This window comes from Triticum urartu, chromosome 7A (assembly GCF_056163025.1).
Source record: "Triticum urartu cultivar PI428250 chromosome 7A, HENAU_Tu73, whole genome shotgun sequence".
Classification (NCBI taxonomy): domain Eukaryota; kingdom Viridiplantae; phylum Streptophyta; class Magnoliopsida; order Poales; family Poaceae; genus Triticum; species Triticum urartu.
The window spans coordinates 403842646-403859176 of record NC_141879.1 but is presented as its reverse complement, the minus strand read 5'-3'; the positions used below and the strand labels follow the sequence as shown (position 1 = coordinate 403859176).

General features: G+C 49.7%; 1 protein-coding gene and 2 pseudogenes across 1 annotated transcript in view; 2 read left to right on the top strand and 1 right to left on the bottom strand.

Annotated features, from left to right (window-relative positions):
- Nucleotides 1-16531, top strand: part of LOC125517984 (monothiol glutaredoxin-S10) — a 31556-nt gene that overhangs the window by 7970 nt on the left and 7055 nt on the right. Inside the window, exons 3-4 of the mRNA XM_048682949.2 lie at nt 9382-9456; nt 9720-9746. Of these exons, the coding sequence (XP_048538906.1) occupies nt 9382-9456; nt 9720-9746 (102 nt within the window). The remainder of the gene's footprint in view (nt 1-9381; nt 9457-9719; nt 9747-16531) is intronic.
- On the bottom strand, nt 4997-6673 carry LOC147959752 (uncharacterized; annotated as a pseudogene).
- LOC147959751 (uncharacterized) lies at nt 12794-14431 on the top strand (annotated as a pseudogene).

Sequence of the window (16531 nt, the reverse complement as noted above, 5' to 3'; positions counted from 1 at the left end):
TTGAGAGTTCAGGGCTCGTGGATGAGCTTCAGGCCGGTGGGCGCGCTCTCGACCTGGGCGACCTCGGCCAGCATCCATTGGTTGACAAAGTATATCGCGACCTCAGGATCAGATGGACACCACGCGAATGCGACAACAACCAATCACTGAATCTAAGCTTGTAGAAACAGTCACACATAGATTGCAGGAGTGAAAGAAGTACCTCTGAAGATTTTCAACACGATGCTCGACAGTCTCGGCCAGTCCATGACAGGGCCTCCCTCAGCAGCTCTGCAGGCATAGTTTAATTTTGTAAAGATGGCATTTTCCTATAAGGTTTTAGAATCCATACTAATACGGATAAATCATGACTGTAAAATCTTGCTGCAGAGCATCGCGCAATGCATCCTCTGTAAGGTACCAAACATAACGAATATCTTTTCTTAATCTTATGCTCCTGAAGAAAGGAAGCTCGGTACTATCAAAATCCTCAAAACATCAGACCAGTAAATGGGAGAGAAAATTTGTATATCTTTAGCCAAAGCAAACAATCTTTTGCCGATTCGGTGCTATTTCAAACAAATAATACTTAGAATTTCTAGCCCACTCATTAAAGATCAGGTTATCGTATCAGCATTAATTTAGTGGTATAATTTGAATATGAGTACGAAGGTCAGGCAATGCAGATATACATCATAATTTCAATTTTCCATCAATCCCAATGGTGAGTATCGATCTCTTTGTAGCTTCATATAAACAAGTGTTAACACGATCCATTTTACAAAATGAGTCCAAAAATTCAGGTACTCACCTCCATCCCATTTATGAAGATGGTCATGTCAGTCAGACCGATGAGCAAGGGACGTGGTACTGTCCTGCTCGTCGAGGGCACCCTTCCACAACCCCTCACGGCTAGGCCCATTTTCCAAGGAAACTCCAGCTGCCATGCCATGACTTATGTCTAAACCCAACCAGCTATGAAAAGATCATGAAAAAGATTGAGGTGCAGAATGTTGTCAAGCATCTTGTGTACCTGAGCGAAGGGCCTTCCTGTGGGTGTAAAACACAACAACCAGCCACACCGTGTCTGATGCTAGAGGCAGCGCCGCCGTTGGATAAGCCTGCGTCATGATATAACCAAAAAACACCTCAAAAGCAACCACATAATAGGTGAAAGGAATAACAAACAATTTAGAAGATCAGTAATAGCAATAACAACTTGTAAAATCCACACAACCCTCTCAGGCAATTTTACAAACACCTTGTCTCCATGGATATACATCACCTATAAATTCAACTCGGAGTATGGGCAGAAGCTCCCATGGGAGCTTTTCTTCTGTAGGCCCTCACCAAGCGGAGAAAGCCAATCCTAAAGGGAGAAGAAACAAGCTGAGCGAGAAGGGGCTTCCACGAAAAATATCAGGTCGACACTACACGAGCTGCAGCGGCGCATCCATGACCAGCGGCGGCACGAGCTCCTCCGGCCTCGCTGCTCCTTCCCCCACTGCCGTCATTCTCACCCTCCTCATCTCCTCCGCCCGACACACCACAAATGCCCGCCGCTGCTCACCCCGATGACCCGACCGCCCTGTGGCACTATGGATGGCAGGTGGAGGGCTAGTATGGGGGAGGGGGAGGAGGAGGAGAAGCGGCGGCGGCAGGGGAGAGAGAGGAGGAAGAGGAGGGAGGTCGACGAGGAAGCAGGGTCGCGTGCGGGGGTTGGAACGGGGCGGCCGTATCTGGGACAGCGCCCCATCTCTTCCTTCTGGTCGAAGGAAACGACGAGTGGTGGGGGCAACGACAAACGAAACGAAAAGGTGGAACAGTGCCATCGCCATCCCTTCATGTCCACGTGGCATAGCCCTTTGTGCGCCATTGTAGCGACAGTTAATGGGTTTAATGGTGCCTTGGAAAGTTCCAGGACCTCCAGTCAGACCAAAAGCAACCACCAGGAATTCAAAGTGTCCATTATGAGTGGAAAATGCAGTCTTATATTCTTCTCCTGGTGCTAGTCTTATTTGATGGTATCCTGCTCTTAAGTCAAGCTTAGAAAACCAGGCAGCTCCAGATAATTCATCCAACAATTCATCAATAACAGGCAAGGGATATTTACTTTTGAGAGTAAGAGCATTGAGGTGTCTGTAGTCTACCACCATTCTCAAGTGCCATCCTTATTTCTCACCATGAGAACTGGGGATGAAAAAGGGCTGCTACTTGGCCGAATAACTCCAGACTGCAGCATTTCAGCAATTTGTTTTTCCAACTCATCCTTCAAATGAGGTGGAATTCTGTAAGGTCTTTTTGCCACTGGGCAAGCTCCAGGAATTAAGGGAATTCTGTGATCACAATGCCTCCTAGGTGGCAATTGTTTAGGAGCTGCAAAAACTTCTGAGTATTTCTCTAGGACTTGTTTAATTTCTTCAGGCAGATGTTGGGATTCCTTTTCTGGAAGGTCTATACAAATAGACAGCACTGTGAGAGCAAACTCTTCTGGAGCAGTTCCTTGTAATGTTACTCGTTTTCCTTGATATTGGAAGGCCATCCATTTCTGCTGCCAATCACTTGCATAGGACTGTGTGTAGCCAACCAATCCAGACCAATTATTCCATCATGCATGCCAAGGTCTAAGAGCATGAATTCACTAGAAAACTGATGATCATCACAGCTCCACTTGCACTCTGGTATGGTTTGTCCACTGATCGAAGTGGCTCCATTAGCAATAGTGACCTTCATTGGTCTGACAGTCTTAGCATCTGAAAACAGTTATTTGTATTTGTCATTGATGAACGAATGAGTGCTCCCTGAATCGATCAGAAATATCATAGGAGTGTTCTGTTGGAATAGTGACTTGTATTATTAGGAGGCCAATGCCAATATATATACATATGCATGACGATGCCAAGAGGCTACAAGAGGATGCCAAGAGAACAGCCTCTTAGGCGTAATCGCGCGGCTTGATCCCAGATCCTGTCTGTTTTCCTTGACCTTCTCGATTTCGGCTCGTACCTGGTTGATCTCGCCGGTGAGATCCTCCCGAATTGTGTCGACTTGCTTGGCGATGACCTCTTCCAAGCTGGCAGATGTTTCGTCGAGCATCTTGCGGACGGCCTGAACCAAATCATTCCTCTGCTCCCGAAGCCGCTTGTTGATGGTTCCGGCCATGTCGCCCTTGAGCAACTCGTAGATCGAGCGCCCTTCCTCCGATAGATCCTCCATCACTTCCTCTCGCTTTCTCTCCTTGAATCGAGTGGGGTACTGGTGGTGGTGAAACTCCAGGACGAACAGCTCTGATGCCAATTGTAAGATACGAGCTATGGGTTTGAGATCGATCTAGGAATTTAGGTGGAATTCATAGCTGTTCCTCCCAACCTCCCTCACAGCGGATTCGAATTACAGAATGGTGCCGGCCGAAGCCTCATCCAGTGCCAAGCCGAGGAAGAAGAATTCCCAACTCACCTACTTATACACGCTAGCCTATTACACCCTTATCGGGCCCAGTTCGGGCTTGCAAGCCACTGGGGAAGCCGTTTCTCGCGAGTGGGCCGCGCCGCTGGCCCATGAGCGTTGCCTTTGAATCTTCCTTCTCAGCACTGTTGGCGTTATCCATGGAAGTACTAGCGCTGCTGACAGCTCCAGGTTTAAACTTCTCCACTCCTCCTTGACTTTCTTACACATAAAAAAAAAGAATGTCCCCCCTCTTCTACTAATCTGAAACATATAGGACAGCGAGGTTCTACCTCCATGCCTCTGCTTTGTAGCTCTGCCATACTAGTAAGCTGTTTGTAGGTAGACTCCATAAGTGAAGCACTTTATTTGGGAGGGTGAACGACCATAATTTTTGCTGGTCAAATTCGCCGGGTTCCTCATTTGCACTTGAGGGCGATGTTAGACCTGTTCTGGATTCCCGGGCAGCACTATTTTTTGCTACTCTATAGGCAGATTTAACAGAAAAGTACCTCTGTCATAGTGCCAAGCTCATGAAGTCATCAACGTGTTCTTGAATTGGAATTTTAAGTATGATTCTTGCATCTTCTGGAACAGAAGTCGGCACACCAAATCCTCATCCCAACTGTTCGCAATAGGATTAATCAGGTCACTTACTCTATTGATCAAATTATTTCCCTTATGACTGGTGGCCTTTCTTGTGTTGTTTCTTGGAATCCACGGGTCGTCCCATATATTTATATATGCTCACCACTGCCAACTCTCCAAATGACCCCCTTTTTCAAAGGTTCCACTCCCTTAAGAATGGCCACAGGTTGGGACTGCCTCCAGTATTGAGCCATCTGGGTACTATCTTGCTGAGAGAACTTGTGCACATAAAGAAGAGGGTTTTGAAGCAGCCTGAGCGCTTGCGTTTCCAACATGGCTAGGTTGAAAGCATGGAGCTCCCTCCAGGCCCTGATTGTTCTTCATTCTCGTCAATTTTGCCTAGCGTAACCAATGCACTTTATTTTTCTTGTCAACTTGATTCCATCAATACCTGTTAATCATGGGATTCAGTTCTTCACACATGTCTTTAGTGATGTCAAAACAAGCCATGGTGTAAACAAGATTTGTTTGTGTTATGGCTTTTATTAAGGTTTCCTTCCCTGGCTTTGAAAGCGACTTCTCCTTCCAGCCTTGGATCTTTTTCCAAATTCTTTTCTTCACATATTCAAAAACCTTCGCTTTCGCTTGCCCTACATATGTTGGAACGCCCAGATATTTTCATCATAGACCCACAACCGAGATCTGCAAGATGTCCCTCATTTCTTGTTTTTGTTGTACCTTCGTTTTTCTACCAAACAAGATAGATGACTTAAGTCTTTATTAATCACTTGACCAGAGCAGACTTCATATGCGTTCAAAATGCGGTTAACTTCTTGGGCATTACTTGAATTTGCCTCCATCAACAGCAATGAATCATCTACAAAAAGGTGGCTGACACTAGGGGCTCCCCTACAGATTTTGATTCATGTGAGTGAACCATTCAGTTCAGCCTTGTGATGCATGGCCAAGAACCCCTCTGCACAGATCAGGAAAAGATCTGGCAAGAGAAGAACTTCATGGGGTATAATTGTCTCAGTGACATGTTGACTTTGATCTGGTAGCACAGCCCCTGACGGCGACGCTCGAGCTGCTCGGCCGGGGTGAGCCGACGGAAGGGGCGCGTCGGGCGCCGCGGGGGCCTGGGCTGGACGCCCCGACGCTGGTGGTGTTGGTTGCGGCCGGGCGGGCTGTCGGGCGCCCCGGGACGGTGACGCCTGCTGCATGGCCACCACGCGACGCTCGAAGGCGCGGGCATAGTACATGGCCGTCTGGAGGTCCTGTGGTCCCTGCATCTCCACGTCCAGGCGGATATGATCCGGCAGACCGCCAACGAAGAGCTCGGCCCGCTGGCGAGCCGTCACGCCGGGCGCGTTGCACGCCAGGGCCTGGAAGCGCTCGGCGAAGTCCTGCACCGTAGAGGTGAAGGGTAGGCGCCCAAGCTCCGCCAGCTGGCTCCCGCGTATCGGCGGCCCGAAGCGTAAGAGGCAAAGCTCGCGGAAACGCTCCCATGGGGGCATGCTGCCCTCGTCCTTCTCGAGGGCGTAATACCACGTCTGTGCAGCGCCTCGGAGGTGATAGGAGGCGATCCAGGTGCGGTCGGACGCGAGCGTGCGTTGCCCCCTGAAAAACTGGCCGCACTGATTGAGCCAATTCAGGGGTCCACGATGCCGTCGTAGGTGGCGAACTCAAGCTTGGAGAAGCGCGGCGGCGTCTGGCCGTGGACGACGGAGGGGTACACCTCATCGGTGCGGAGCAGCGAGGACGCCGCCGCCGAGTAGGTGAGCTTCAGAGGGCCACCCTGGAACAAGGGCTCGTTGACGCCGGCGTAGGGGTCAGCGGAGCCTGAGGGCCCACCGAACTGGATGGCCGAGGGCGGCACTGGCGGGGGCAGCACGTGCGGCTGTCCGGAGGCCGTCGTGTAGACAGGCTCGAGGGACCCGGCGAGCCAGGCCGGTAGCAGTGATGGCGATGGAGGGAACCAAACCTGGTGGATGGGCACCCCCTGAGCCGTCGTTGGGGCGCCCTGGGTCGAGGTTGCCGGTAGCGGTGGCGGCAGCGCCATGGTGGGAGCGATGGAGGGCTGTTGCTGCTGCTGCATGGTGGAGGCGCCGATGTGCGCCGCGGGTGGCGGCTGCTGCGCGGCGGAGGCGAAGGGGGTCGCCGAGGGGGGCGGCTGCCACGGCGGCAACTGCGGTGCGGTGGCGAAGGGCCTAGGCGGCTGCGGCCCGTAGGGGCTCGCGAGGAAGGTGTGGATGCCCGCGACCGCCTGGGTGAGGTTTCAGAGGGCAGCCGTCATCTCCTCCGGGGTGAAGACGACGGGGGTGGCGATCGGCGGCGTCCAGGCGGAAGAGGACATCGGGCCCGACAAGGACGGCGCCCCAGCCGCGGAGGTGGCCGGTGGCGTGGTGGTGGTCGGCGGCGGGAGCGTGGCGGTGGGAAGAGATGTAGACATGACCGATCCCGAGACAACTGATATCAGATTGATAGGAGCTGGGATCCTACCAGGCCTAGCTCTTAGGTTGTAGGGGTGGAAGGGAGGGTGGCGAGGAGCTTGGCGCGACGGCGTCGTGGTCGCGCTGTGGAGGACGAGATGGCGCAGGAGGCGGGTAGGGTTAGGGTTCCGGCTCCTAAAGGGAGCCGGGCAATAGTTATGACTTATTGCTTAATTCCAAAACGTGGCCTTACAAGTGTTTATCTAATCCTTGAGGTTCTAATAAAAATAAAGATAAGTTGGGCTATGCCCCTAACTAGACGCGCCATTGGGCCTCCTTCGGCTATAAGTGATGCCGGTCATAACAGGCGCATTCTCTAGGAACTCTAGAGCGCTCCGCCAAGGACGCATTCACCTGATAAGTCCCGAAACTACTCTTTCACCTCAAGTGCGCTTTGTCAATGGCGCATTCTCGCCTACAGCTATGAACATACACCCACCATTTCCATGAGTCACTCGGCACCCAAACCACGTCTACCATAACAAGGCTAAGCATGATATTACATAATACAAACAGTACACACATATGGCGACAAGGAAATGCATAGTAAATATAGGATGTGTATCGTCAGAAGAGAATTTGCTTTTGGCCGATGAAGAATTAATATCTCGTTGATGTAGTAATGCTCTCCGGAATTTACTCGCGATTTATACTGGAAGTGATTGCAATCAAATAGACCCGAAATTCAAAAAAGAACCAAATGAACAACAAACATTATATAATATAGATATTCAAAAGGAATATGATAGATGGAACTCTTACGGTGTAGATACAAAGCACATTGATTTGGATCAATAATATAGATAATCTCTTGTTGACAAAATGGAGCAAAGAGAAATTTTGCTGGGAAAGTGGACGGCAGGCCTCTGGATTGGATTTGCAGTTGAAAAATGCCTGTTTTGAATGAATGACATAAGTGGATGTGCCTCGTGAAACGGATCATGATAATATCCTCGATTTTGCCGGAAGTGCACCATCTTTGAAATTTAGATGGCTCTGGTGTAGGTTGGCTCGAACTAGATAGATCCAACTGCCCCAAACAGAAAAGTTTCAGCATAAACATTGTGTAGATCGTTGATTTGAAGCTACTCGTAGAAGGAATTTGAAAAAGAACAAACAAGTGCAACAAATTTGATGAATTCGTGTGGAAATACCTCTGAACTAGATTACAAAATTGGAGAGATATGATTGACGAAACATGAATTTCTTTCTCTGAATGGATTTGTCTTGATGAGGAGAAACTTCTTCGTATTGAAGTCCTCCCTATCCGATGAAGTTTTTTAGGTCGATTCGTTGAATCTCTTGTCCAGGAAGCGCTGGGTTTCGGCTGTGCTGAGAAGACAATGGAGCGGCTACAGATTGTTTAGGTGCCGAAAAAAGGGACAAAAGTAGTACATGGTCAAATATTTATTGGTGGAGGAGAGATGGATATGCGTGGCTTGCATGAAAGAAAACAAGGCGGTGGCACATCGTGTTCTTACAAGATTTCCTGAGAAGGAAGGAAAGCAACGAGCCTACATGAGCTCGGGATACTGTTGGGCCAGCAGCAAGCAGCCCGATAGAAAGAAAATAAAAAAGGGAGAAGGACAGTGGGCTCAGCCCAGTTAAAGGATAGAGAGAGAGAGGCATGCCTGTGCTGCGCGCATAGTGTTGGACTGTTTTCTTATTACTAGATAATAGGAAATTGACTGGTTAAATAAAATACCAAATCACTTTCAGAAATATTACAAAACTATAATTACTAATATAGAGCACAGAAAAGATATTTCCACCTCAAATATTAAATATACCACATATAATATTTCTATAAGCTACATTTTGTGCTTTATCAATATTCCTTAAAATTAATTTAGGGTTCTAGACAATTCCGTAAATATTTTCTAAGTCCAAATAAATAGCCAAAAAAAATTAAAGTATTTGCAACCTATTATTTTGAAGAAGTCGTATTATCGCCTCTCGTGATTGTTTTGAATATTTGTAAAGACCCAATTTAAAATCCAAAAATAAACTTTTGGGAAAATCCTTTTATTCCCTTTCATTTGAACATTCATTTAACTCCAAGAAAATGCACATCCTAGTCAAAATTAACTAAAAGCAAGCAACACAAGCAAGTTTTAATTAATCCTATTAAAATAAATAACATTCCAAATTTGAAAATTTTGGGATGTTACAGTGCAATTCCACTCAAGTGTGTCAACAGTTTGGGGATTTTGGATGGATATAAGTTTGTGCCTTCCAAACTATTTGAAAGTTCTGTATGCTGTGCTCCTGCTATATTCAATCGGTATTCCTTTAACAGGTTTAGAGAATTAGCATGACACATGTTCCCAGGCTGCATTTATACACCATGTTCGGCTTCCCTACCACGTATTCCACTTTGCTCTTCTTATTTTGGTCAAAATTTTCGTTCTACTCTGAACCATAATAATTGTACTAGCAAAAGTTGCCTGAAATTCCAAAATCCACACATCGCATGGTATCTCTTCGCCAGACTCACCTGAACTAAGAACTCTGCCAGCCGCACCATGCGTGGATTTTGGAAGTTCACGTGACATGCGCATACAGATACACCACCTGTCAAATAACTACTTAAATATCTGCATGTGTTTCTGAAATTAGTCAAGACACGTGCCCTATTTTGTGAGGACTTGGCCCTTCCATGGTTTTGGTGGTACAAACTTAGCTGCTCATGCTAGCATATTGAAACTGGCACGAATCATCACTCATTTTGTGTCTTTGTATTTTAGGAAGTTGCAACTATGATTTTTTCCTAATCATCTAGCACCAGGAACAGTGTGTAGATTTTAGAAGGCAATGGTTTTGGATGTTAATGTGCACCTTGGTATTTTCGTGCAACTGACATTTTTTCTCCTTTCAGGTGCTCAGGGACCACAACTGCAAAAGGTGTTAGAGAGGTTGACTGGACAGTCCACCGTCCCTAATGTTTTCATTGGTATGTAAAGAAGAAAAAAATCAACCTTGTGTTTTTCTCCTTTGTTTATCACCTTAGTATCGTAAATACTTTATGGTTTCTCCTCAAATTAACAAGGAATATCTCTAGTGGATGTGTTCAGTAAGCATAGATAGACATATGCACATTTGCCCTTTGCCTTGCCTGTTACAATTTGTCTTGCTGGAATTCACGTACATATATGCTGTGATTTCAGTTCAGGTGTTGCGTGCAGATTTCTGACCAATTGTTTTATGTTGTTTCAGGTGGAAAGCACATTGGTGGCTGTACAGGTACTTATGCATGTGCTGTGTGTTGAATTCTGATCAGTCTTTACAGTCATACTGCAAATATGTCAAGTGATATCTGTGTCCCTGTATAAATAGTTCAGATTGTATTGTGCATGCTAACTTCAAGATATGTTCCAGTGCTCCTAAGGTATTTTTGTGTTATGTGAAAAAAACATGGTTCCTTTTCTTCCTTGCTTCTGTCTTTGATTCAGTCACGGTTGCATATTCTGCTCACGTTCAGAGTACAACCACAGTGGAAGGATATAAAGTAGGTGATCATGAATCATGCTCTGTAACTAGTTCAACAAGATTACATTTGATTTTATCTGCTGGCTATCTGCATTGCAAGGTGGGTCACTGGCAATTAGCACCCATCTCCCGTGAAGGCTTTATCTTGCATACTAGGTTGCATCTATTTAGCAGAAAAAAACTCTAAATACAAGGATGACATATTCTTTGACAGCTCGTTTGGCACCCTTCTTTTCATTTCATTTGGTAGAAATGGAATGAAATGAAATCTTTGCTGGGATTTCATTTGGTGGAATGGAAATCCAATTGCAAAAAAACATGTTTGGCTGCCACAAGGATTTGTACATTGAAATGACTCCCAATAGCATGTGTAGTTTCAATCTCACTGTACTACTCAGTAATAGCGTGTTGTACATGCTAGTAGAAAGGAGGCGCTTTCTTGGCTGGTGGTCAGGAGCCTTGTAGAGTGACATGTTTGTCAGGAGCACGTGTCAGGCCCGAGCTAATCTACCACTCGATTTAAGACAGTATGTGAAAGAAATCAAGGTAGAACTCAGATCTGAGGTGTATTATAGCTGTATGAGGAGCAGTGGTGATGTAGGGTGGAACCCTATGGGCCGATCTTTCACAATTTGGAGGGGTATTCCCGAAGAACATGAAGAACACGATGAACACAAGAGAGGGAAAACACTCAAATCAACGAGATTCAATTACACATGTGCTAGATCCAAGTACAAAAAGAGAGATACACGATCCAAATCCAAGAAAGGAGGATACACGGTAGCTAGTTCATCCCAATCCGTGAGGAAAGAGGTCTTGAATCCACGAGGGGATCTTCCCTAGACGGGGTCTTGAATCCACTTGGGGAATCTTCTCCTCGGAGGCCTTGATCTCCAAAGGAGTAGGTAACAGGTGGATGAGCAAAGCTCTATCTTTAAAAGCTATCACAATGCTAACCCTAAAATGGTGGAGTATATATAGTCTAGGGGGGGCGAAGGAGTACATGGGCCTCGGCCCAAATCATGCACGCAGGCACCGTCCGGATGATCGGGATGTTGGTCTGGATGATCCGGGCTTCGTGGTCTCGATGGTCCGGGGCAGCGTCCGGATGATCCGGACGTGTTGTGCTGGTTGTCCGGATGTCCGGGTCCTGGTCCGTCCGAATGATCCGGCTTCGTCGGGGGTCTTGCTGTTCTCATGTCGCGTTGTAGCCGGATCGTCCAGGCCGGGGTTTGGATCGTCCGGTCTGGGGCTGGATCATCCGGACGGCGGTCCGGATCGTCCGAGCAAGTCCTGACTTGGCCTTTTTCTCCTCCGTCTTCGTGATTGCTTCTCTCCTTCAATTGTACTTGCTCCTTAGCTTCTCCATGGCTAGCTCCTTGGTACCTGAGTATGCAAAGTGTTTCCGCTTGAGGTAGTAGCCATGTCTCGTGTGATTCGAAAGGGAGTTGTGAGAGGAGTGATGTCACCTCGGTCTCGAGAGGTCTTGCACGTGTACGTGTCATGGGCCCACTTGGCACTTGGTGAGACGACGGTAGGTCCATGGGGATGACCTTGGGATGTTCCGCATCAAGTGGTATCTAGGGTTCTAGCCCATAGTTGGCAATTGGAAGAATTCAAAATAATCCCCACGCCAGCCACAACCCGGCTGTTAAGTAGGCTGAGCTTTAGAGCTAACGGTGAAAAGTAAATGAAGGGGTACAGTAAACGGTAACATATCCAATGGTGGCGACTGGACGCAGTGAAGGAGCTACCGTAGGCCGTCCGATACCCTGAATCGGTATTTGCCAGCTAGGCTACACCTAACTGAACTGTTAACTGAAGATGCAGGTTCAGAATCTAACAACGAGCTCATCATCTCGCAGTCTGAGCCGTGCCATGGTGTCAGCAGGCACGCGCACGAACCCCTGCTAGGTGACGAACTTGAGCATGCCGCAGCGGGAGGTGTGCAAGGTGGCAGCGTTCTGGACCTGGAACGCCAACAGGTACTCCACCTGCACCCAGCTAATCCGGTCCAGCGCCAACTACGGCATGACAAACCGGTTGTCGTCGTCCGTGCCCTCCATGCCCAACAGCGGCATGGGCCTGCACCTGTAGTACTGCACGAACCGGCAGCGCAAAACTGCTGTTGCCCGAGGTACGCCTGCCACACCTTCTCCCTCGCCTCGTCCTCCTTGTTGTTCCAGTTCGATAACAAGGAGCCGCTGCCCGCGCCCTTGCCGGTGAAGGTCACCACCACCTGCCAAGACAGCGCCTCCTTTCATTCTAAGGAAAAGGGAAAGGGTGTGTGAGAGAGAAGGGATGGGAGGAGAAGCGGAGGAGGAGAATTACCTGGGAGGCAAGGTGAATCGAGCTGTGAAGCTCAGCGGCCGTGAGATGAGATCGCAAAGCAACAAGGGGGAGGGGACGTAGCAACAGGGGTTTGGGGTGGAAACAAGAGTCAGTGAAGGAGAGGGACGTGGAAAGGAGGCTCGAATCAGGGGAAGGCTCGCCGTCGGCGCCTGGTGGCGGCAGCTGTGGTGGCCGTCGGGGGAGGGTGCGAAGGGATACGAGGGTGTCAAGATGAAGGGGGCGAGTGAAATCCAAGAGAATGACGAGTGAGGGGCTGAGATTTGTGTTGGCAAAGCTTATGTTAGATTGTGTAAAATATGTAGCCTTCGTACAAGTCTTGTATTCTGTATTGTACACTTTCATGTACCCCTTATATATATGAGATAGCCACACCCGTGTACCCCTTATATATATATGAGGTAGCCACACCCGTTAAGGTTGTTGAGCATTTTCCCAAACCCTAAGTTTAACATGGTATCAACCCAGATTGGTCCTATGTCTTCCGCTGCCGCCCCAAGCCCGATCGCCGCCGCCGCCGCGCCGGCCTCTGCCACGGCCACTCCTTCGCCGTTCCTGTCTTCTCATCCGCTGGCCTTGGTCTACTCTGGCCCGTCATCAATGGCCGGCACTTCCTCAGATCAGTCGCCGCCGCCGGTTCTGTTCGCCCCTCCTTCGTCTGGGGCGGGCTATGGCAATTCTGCACCTGCACCACTGGCGTCCTATGGCGCTTTCTACACAGCGCCCGTGGTGCTGTACGCGGCTCCGCCTGCATCTCCTCACCACCTCGCGCCCGCGGCTCCTTGGCCTATCCATGCAACGCCCGGGGGCACTACGCGGCTTCGCCCACGATTCTGCCTGCGGCGCACTACGCGGGTCCGCTCGCGATTCCATCCGCGGTGCCCAACGCGGGTCGGCCCTCAATTCCTCACAGCGCAGCGCCCACAGTGTCTTACACGGCGGTGCTCGTGACTCCCTCCAGCGCTGCTGACGCGGCTCCCTTCAGCGCAACGCCGCCGCTGGTCTTTGGCGGGTACCAGCCGATTCCTCCGACCACGTCATATCACGGCGCATCTGGTGGTGCTCCGCATCAGGGCTACTACACGCCGCCCTATGCTGCTGCGCCGTCTTTGCCGGATTATGTCACCGGTGCTGCACCGTTCTACTTCGCGCACCTCATCCCGGTGAAACTCACGACGGATAACTATTTGTTGTGGCGTGCGCAGGTGTTGCCGCTCCTTCGCAGCCGCTACCTGGAGGGTTACATTGATGGCACACTACCGTGTCCTCCGCCGCATCATCCGGCGTATCATGCATGGGTGGCTCAAGATCAAGCCATCCTCTCTACGATTCAGTCCTCTCTCACCAATGGGGTTTCGTCGCTGGTCCTCTTCGCTGCCAGCTCTCGGGAGGCGTGGTCTGCTCTGCACACGAGCTTCGCGTCTCAGCAGCAGGCGCGTGCTCATGTCATCCGCATGGAGCTTGGGGAGACCAAGCTTCTTGACCTCAGCATCAGCGACTACTTCGGCAAGATGACGCGCTTCGCACACTCTGGCCTCCATTGGCCAGCCTCTTCGTCCCGAGGATTTCACCACCTTTGCGATGAACGGGTTGGATGACGACTATGATAACCTCGACGAGAACATCAATGGTTGTGACACCCTGCTCCAGCCTTGTGAGCTCTACTCACGCCTCCTCGCCACGGAACAACGCGTGAAGTCCCGTCGTCCCAACCCAAGCTTTGCTTCTGCAAATGCCGCCACTCGCGGCAAAGGGAAGCCCTACAAGCCACCTGCTGGAGGCAAGGTGGTGCCTTTGACTCCACCGACCTTGCGCCCACCTGCGGCCGGCCCCATGCCCACGACCGGGGGTGGCCGTCCGTGTGCTTATTGCCCCTCATGCGGGGTCCAGCTCCCTTGCCAGCTCTATGGTCTTCCGGGGCACATCGCCTCTCGCTGTCATTGCCGCTTTAAACGGGACTTCCTTGGCATCGACAACAACAACAAAGGCAATGATAAGCAGGCTGCCTTGGCCACTCATGAGCATGGACACACTCCATATCCGTACATGATACATGGATACGGGCGCTGCTCATCACCTCACGAGTGAGATGGGCAAGCTCTCCACTCAGGAGCCATATCGTGGTCATGATCAGGTTCGCACCGCCAACCGAGCAGGTATGCACATATCACATGTTGGTCAGGCTTCTCTTCTTACTCATAAACCTAAACAGTTACATCTTCGCAATGTCCTTCGAGTTCCTTCCGCTACATGTAGTTTGTTGTCTGTTCCTAAGCTTACTCGTGATAATAATGTTTCACCGAGTTTCATCCTTTCCATTGTTTTGTCAAGGACCGGGACACAAGGGACGTTCTTCTTAGAGGTCGCCTGCGCCATGGACTTTATGCCCTTGATGTGTTGCCTGTTCCTCAGGCTTTCAGCGGTGTGCATGTCACCTACTTACTGGCACCCGCGGCTTGGTCACCCTGCCATTCCCATAGTCCATCATGTTCTTCATCTCATGACCTTCCAGTTGTGTCCAATAAAAATACCGCAACCGTTTGTCATGCCTGTCAGCAAGGCAAGAGTCATCAGCTTCCGTTTTCAGAGTCGAGTCGTGTTGTCAAAACTCCACTTGAGCTTGTGTTTTCTGATGTGTGGGGCCATGCCCAAACTTCTGTGAGTGGTCATAATTATATGTCAGTTTTATTGATGCTTACAGTCGCTTTACTTTGGCTTTATCTTATCAAGCATAAATCTGATGTGTTTGATGTTTTTCTACAATTTCAAGCACATGTTGAGCGTTTTCTTAAGCATAAAATCATCCATGTCCAATCTGATTGGGAGGGGGGGGGGGGTTGGTGAATACCACAACCTCAATGCATTCTTCAACAAGCTTGGGATTCATGTGCCTTGTCCTCATACGCATCAGCAAAATGGCACTGTTGAACGTAAGCATCGTCATATTGTTGAAACTGGCCTTGCTTTGCTTGCCCATGCATCGGTACCTTTTCGTTTTTGGAGTGATGCTTTTTCCACCGCCTGTTTTCTTATTAATAGGCTTCCTACATGATTTCTTGGGATGAAAACACCACTTGAACTCTTACTTAATGAAACTCCAGATTATACGTTCCTCAAGGTTTTTGGGTGTGCATGTTGGCCTCACCTTCGCCCTTATAATAAGCGTAAGCTTGAGTTTCGGTCCAAACAGTGTGTCTTTCTTGGGTATAGTTCTCTTCACAAAGGTTACAAGTGCCTTCATGTTTCGTCTAATCATGTCTACATCTCTCGCGATGTTGTGTTTGATGAGAATGTGTTCCCATTTTCATCGTTTTCGCCTGCTCACCCCACTCCACCACCTTTGCACTCTACCTCTCCGTCGCCTGGTCAGTTTGTTGATATTGCATACTCTCCTGCGCTGCTTCCTAACCATGCTACAGGTATCGGTCGTGGAGCTCGTCTCGAATTGCTGGAGAATCAGGAACCTGCTGCTGCACCTGGCTAGGGTGATGGGCACGTGCATGCCCCATGCACGCCTCGGCCGACCTCCCCTGCCATGTCGCCCGGGCTGGCCTCCCCTGCTCCGTCGTCGGACCGGCCTCGCCTGTGCCAGTGTCCGGGATGGCACGCCTGCCACGTCGCCTGGGCTGGCCACGACTGCCTCGTCGCCTGGTCCGGCCTCTCCTGCCCTGTCGCCTGACCCGGCCTCGCCTGCCTCGTCGCCTGGGCAGGCCTCCTTGGGTCCCTTCGACAGGACTACGACACCTGGCTCATCATCGCCGGTAGCCTTGCCGACCGCGTCTCCGGACGCATCCTCCGCCTCGTTGTCACCATCTCCGGTGCCACCGCCACCTCTGGTGCCACCAATTGCTGCTGCTTAGTGGCCTCATACCCGCAGCCGGTCCGGTATCGTTTGTCCCAAAGAACGAACGGATGGGACTGTTGCGTGGCTTGCAGCTTGTGTGGCGCACTTGCAGGATGATCCGGCTGCTGAACCACGACACTTTCAGGCGGCTCTTGGGATTCCTCACTGGCGTAGTGCTATGGAGCAGGAGTATCAAGCACTACTCAAAATGGTACTTGGCAGTTAGTTCCTCCGGTCTCTGGTGTCAATATCATTGATTCCAAGTGGGTCTTCAAGGTTAAAAGGCACGCTGATGGTTATTGAGCGCTATAAAGCATGGTTAGTGGCAAAATGATTCAAACAGAGG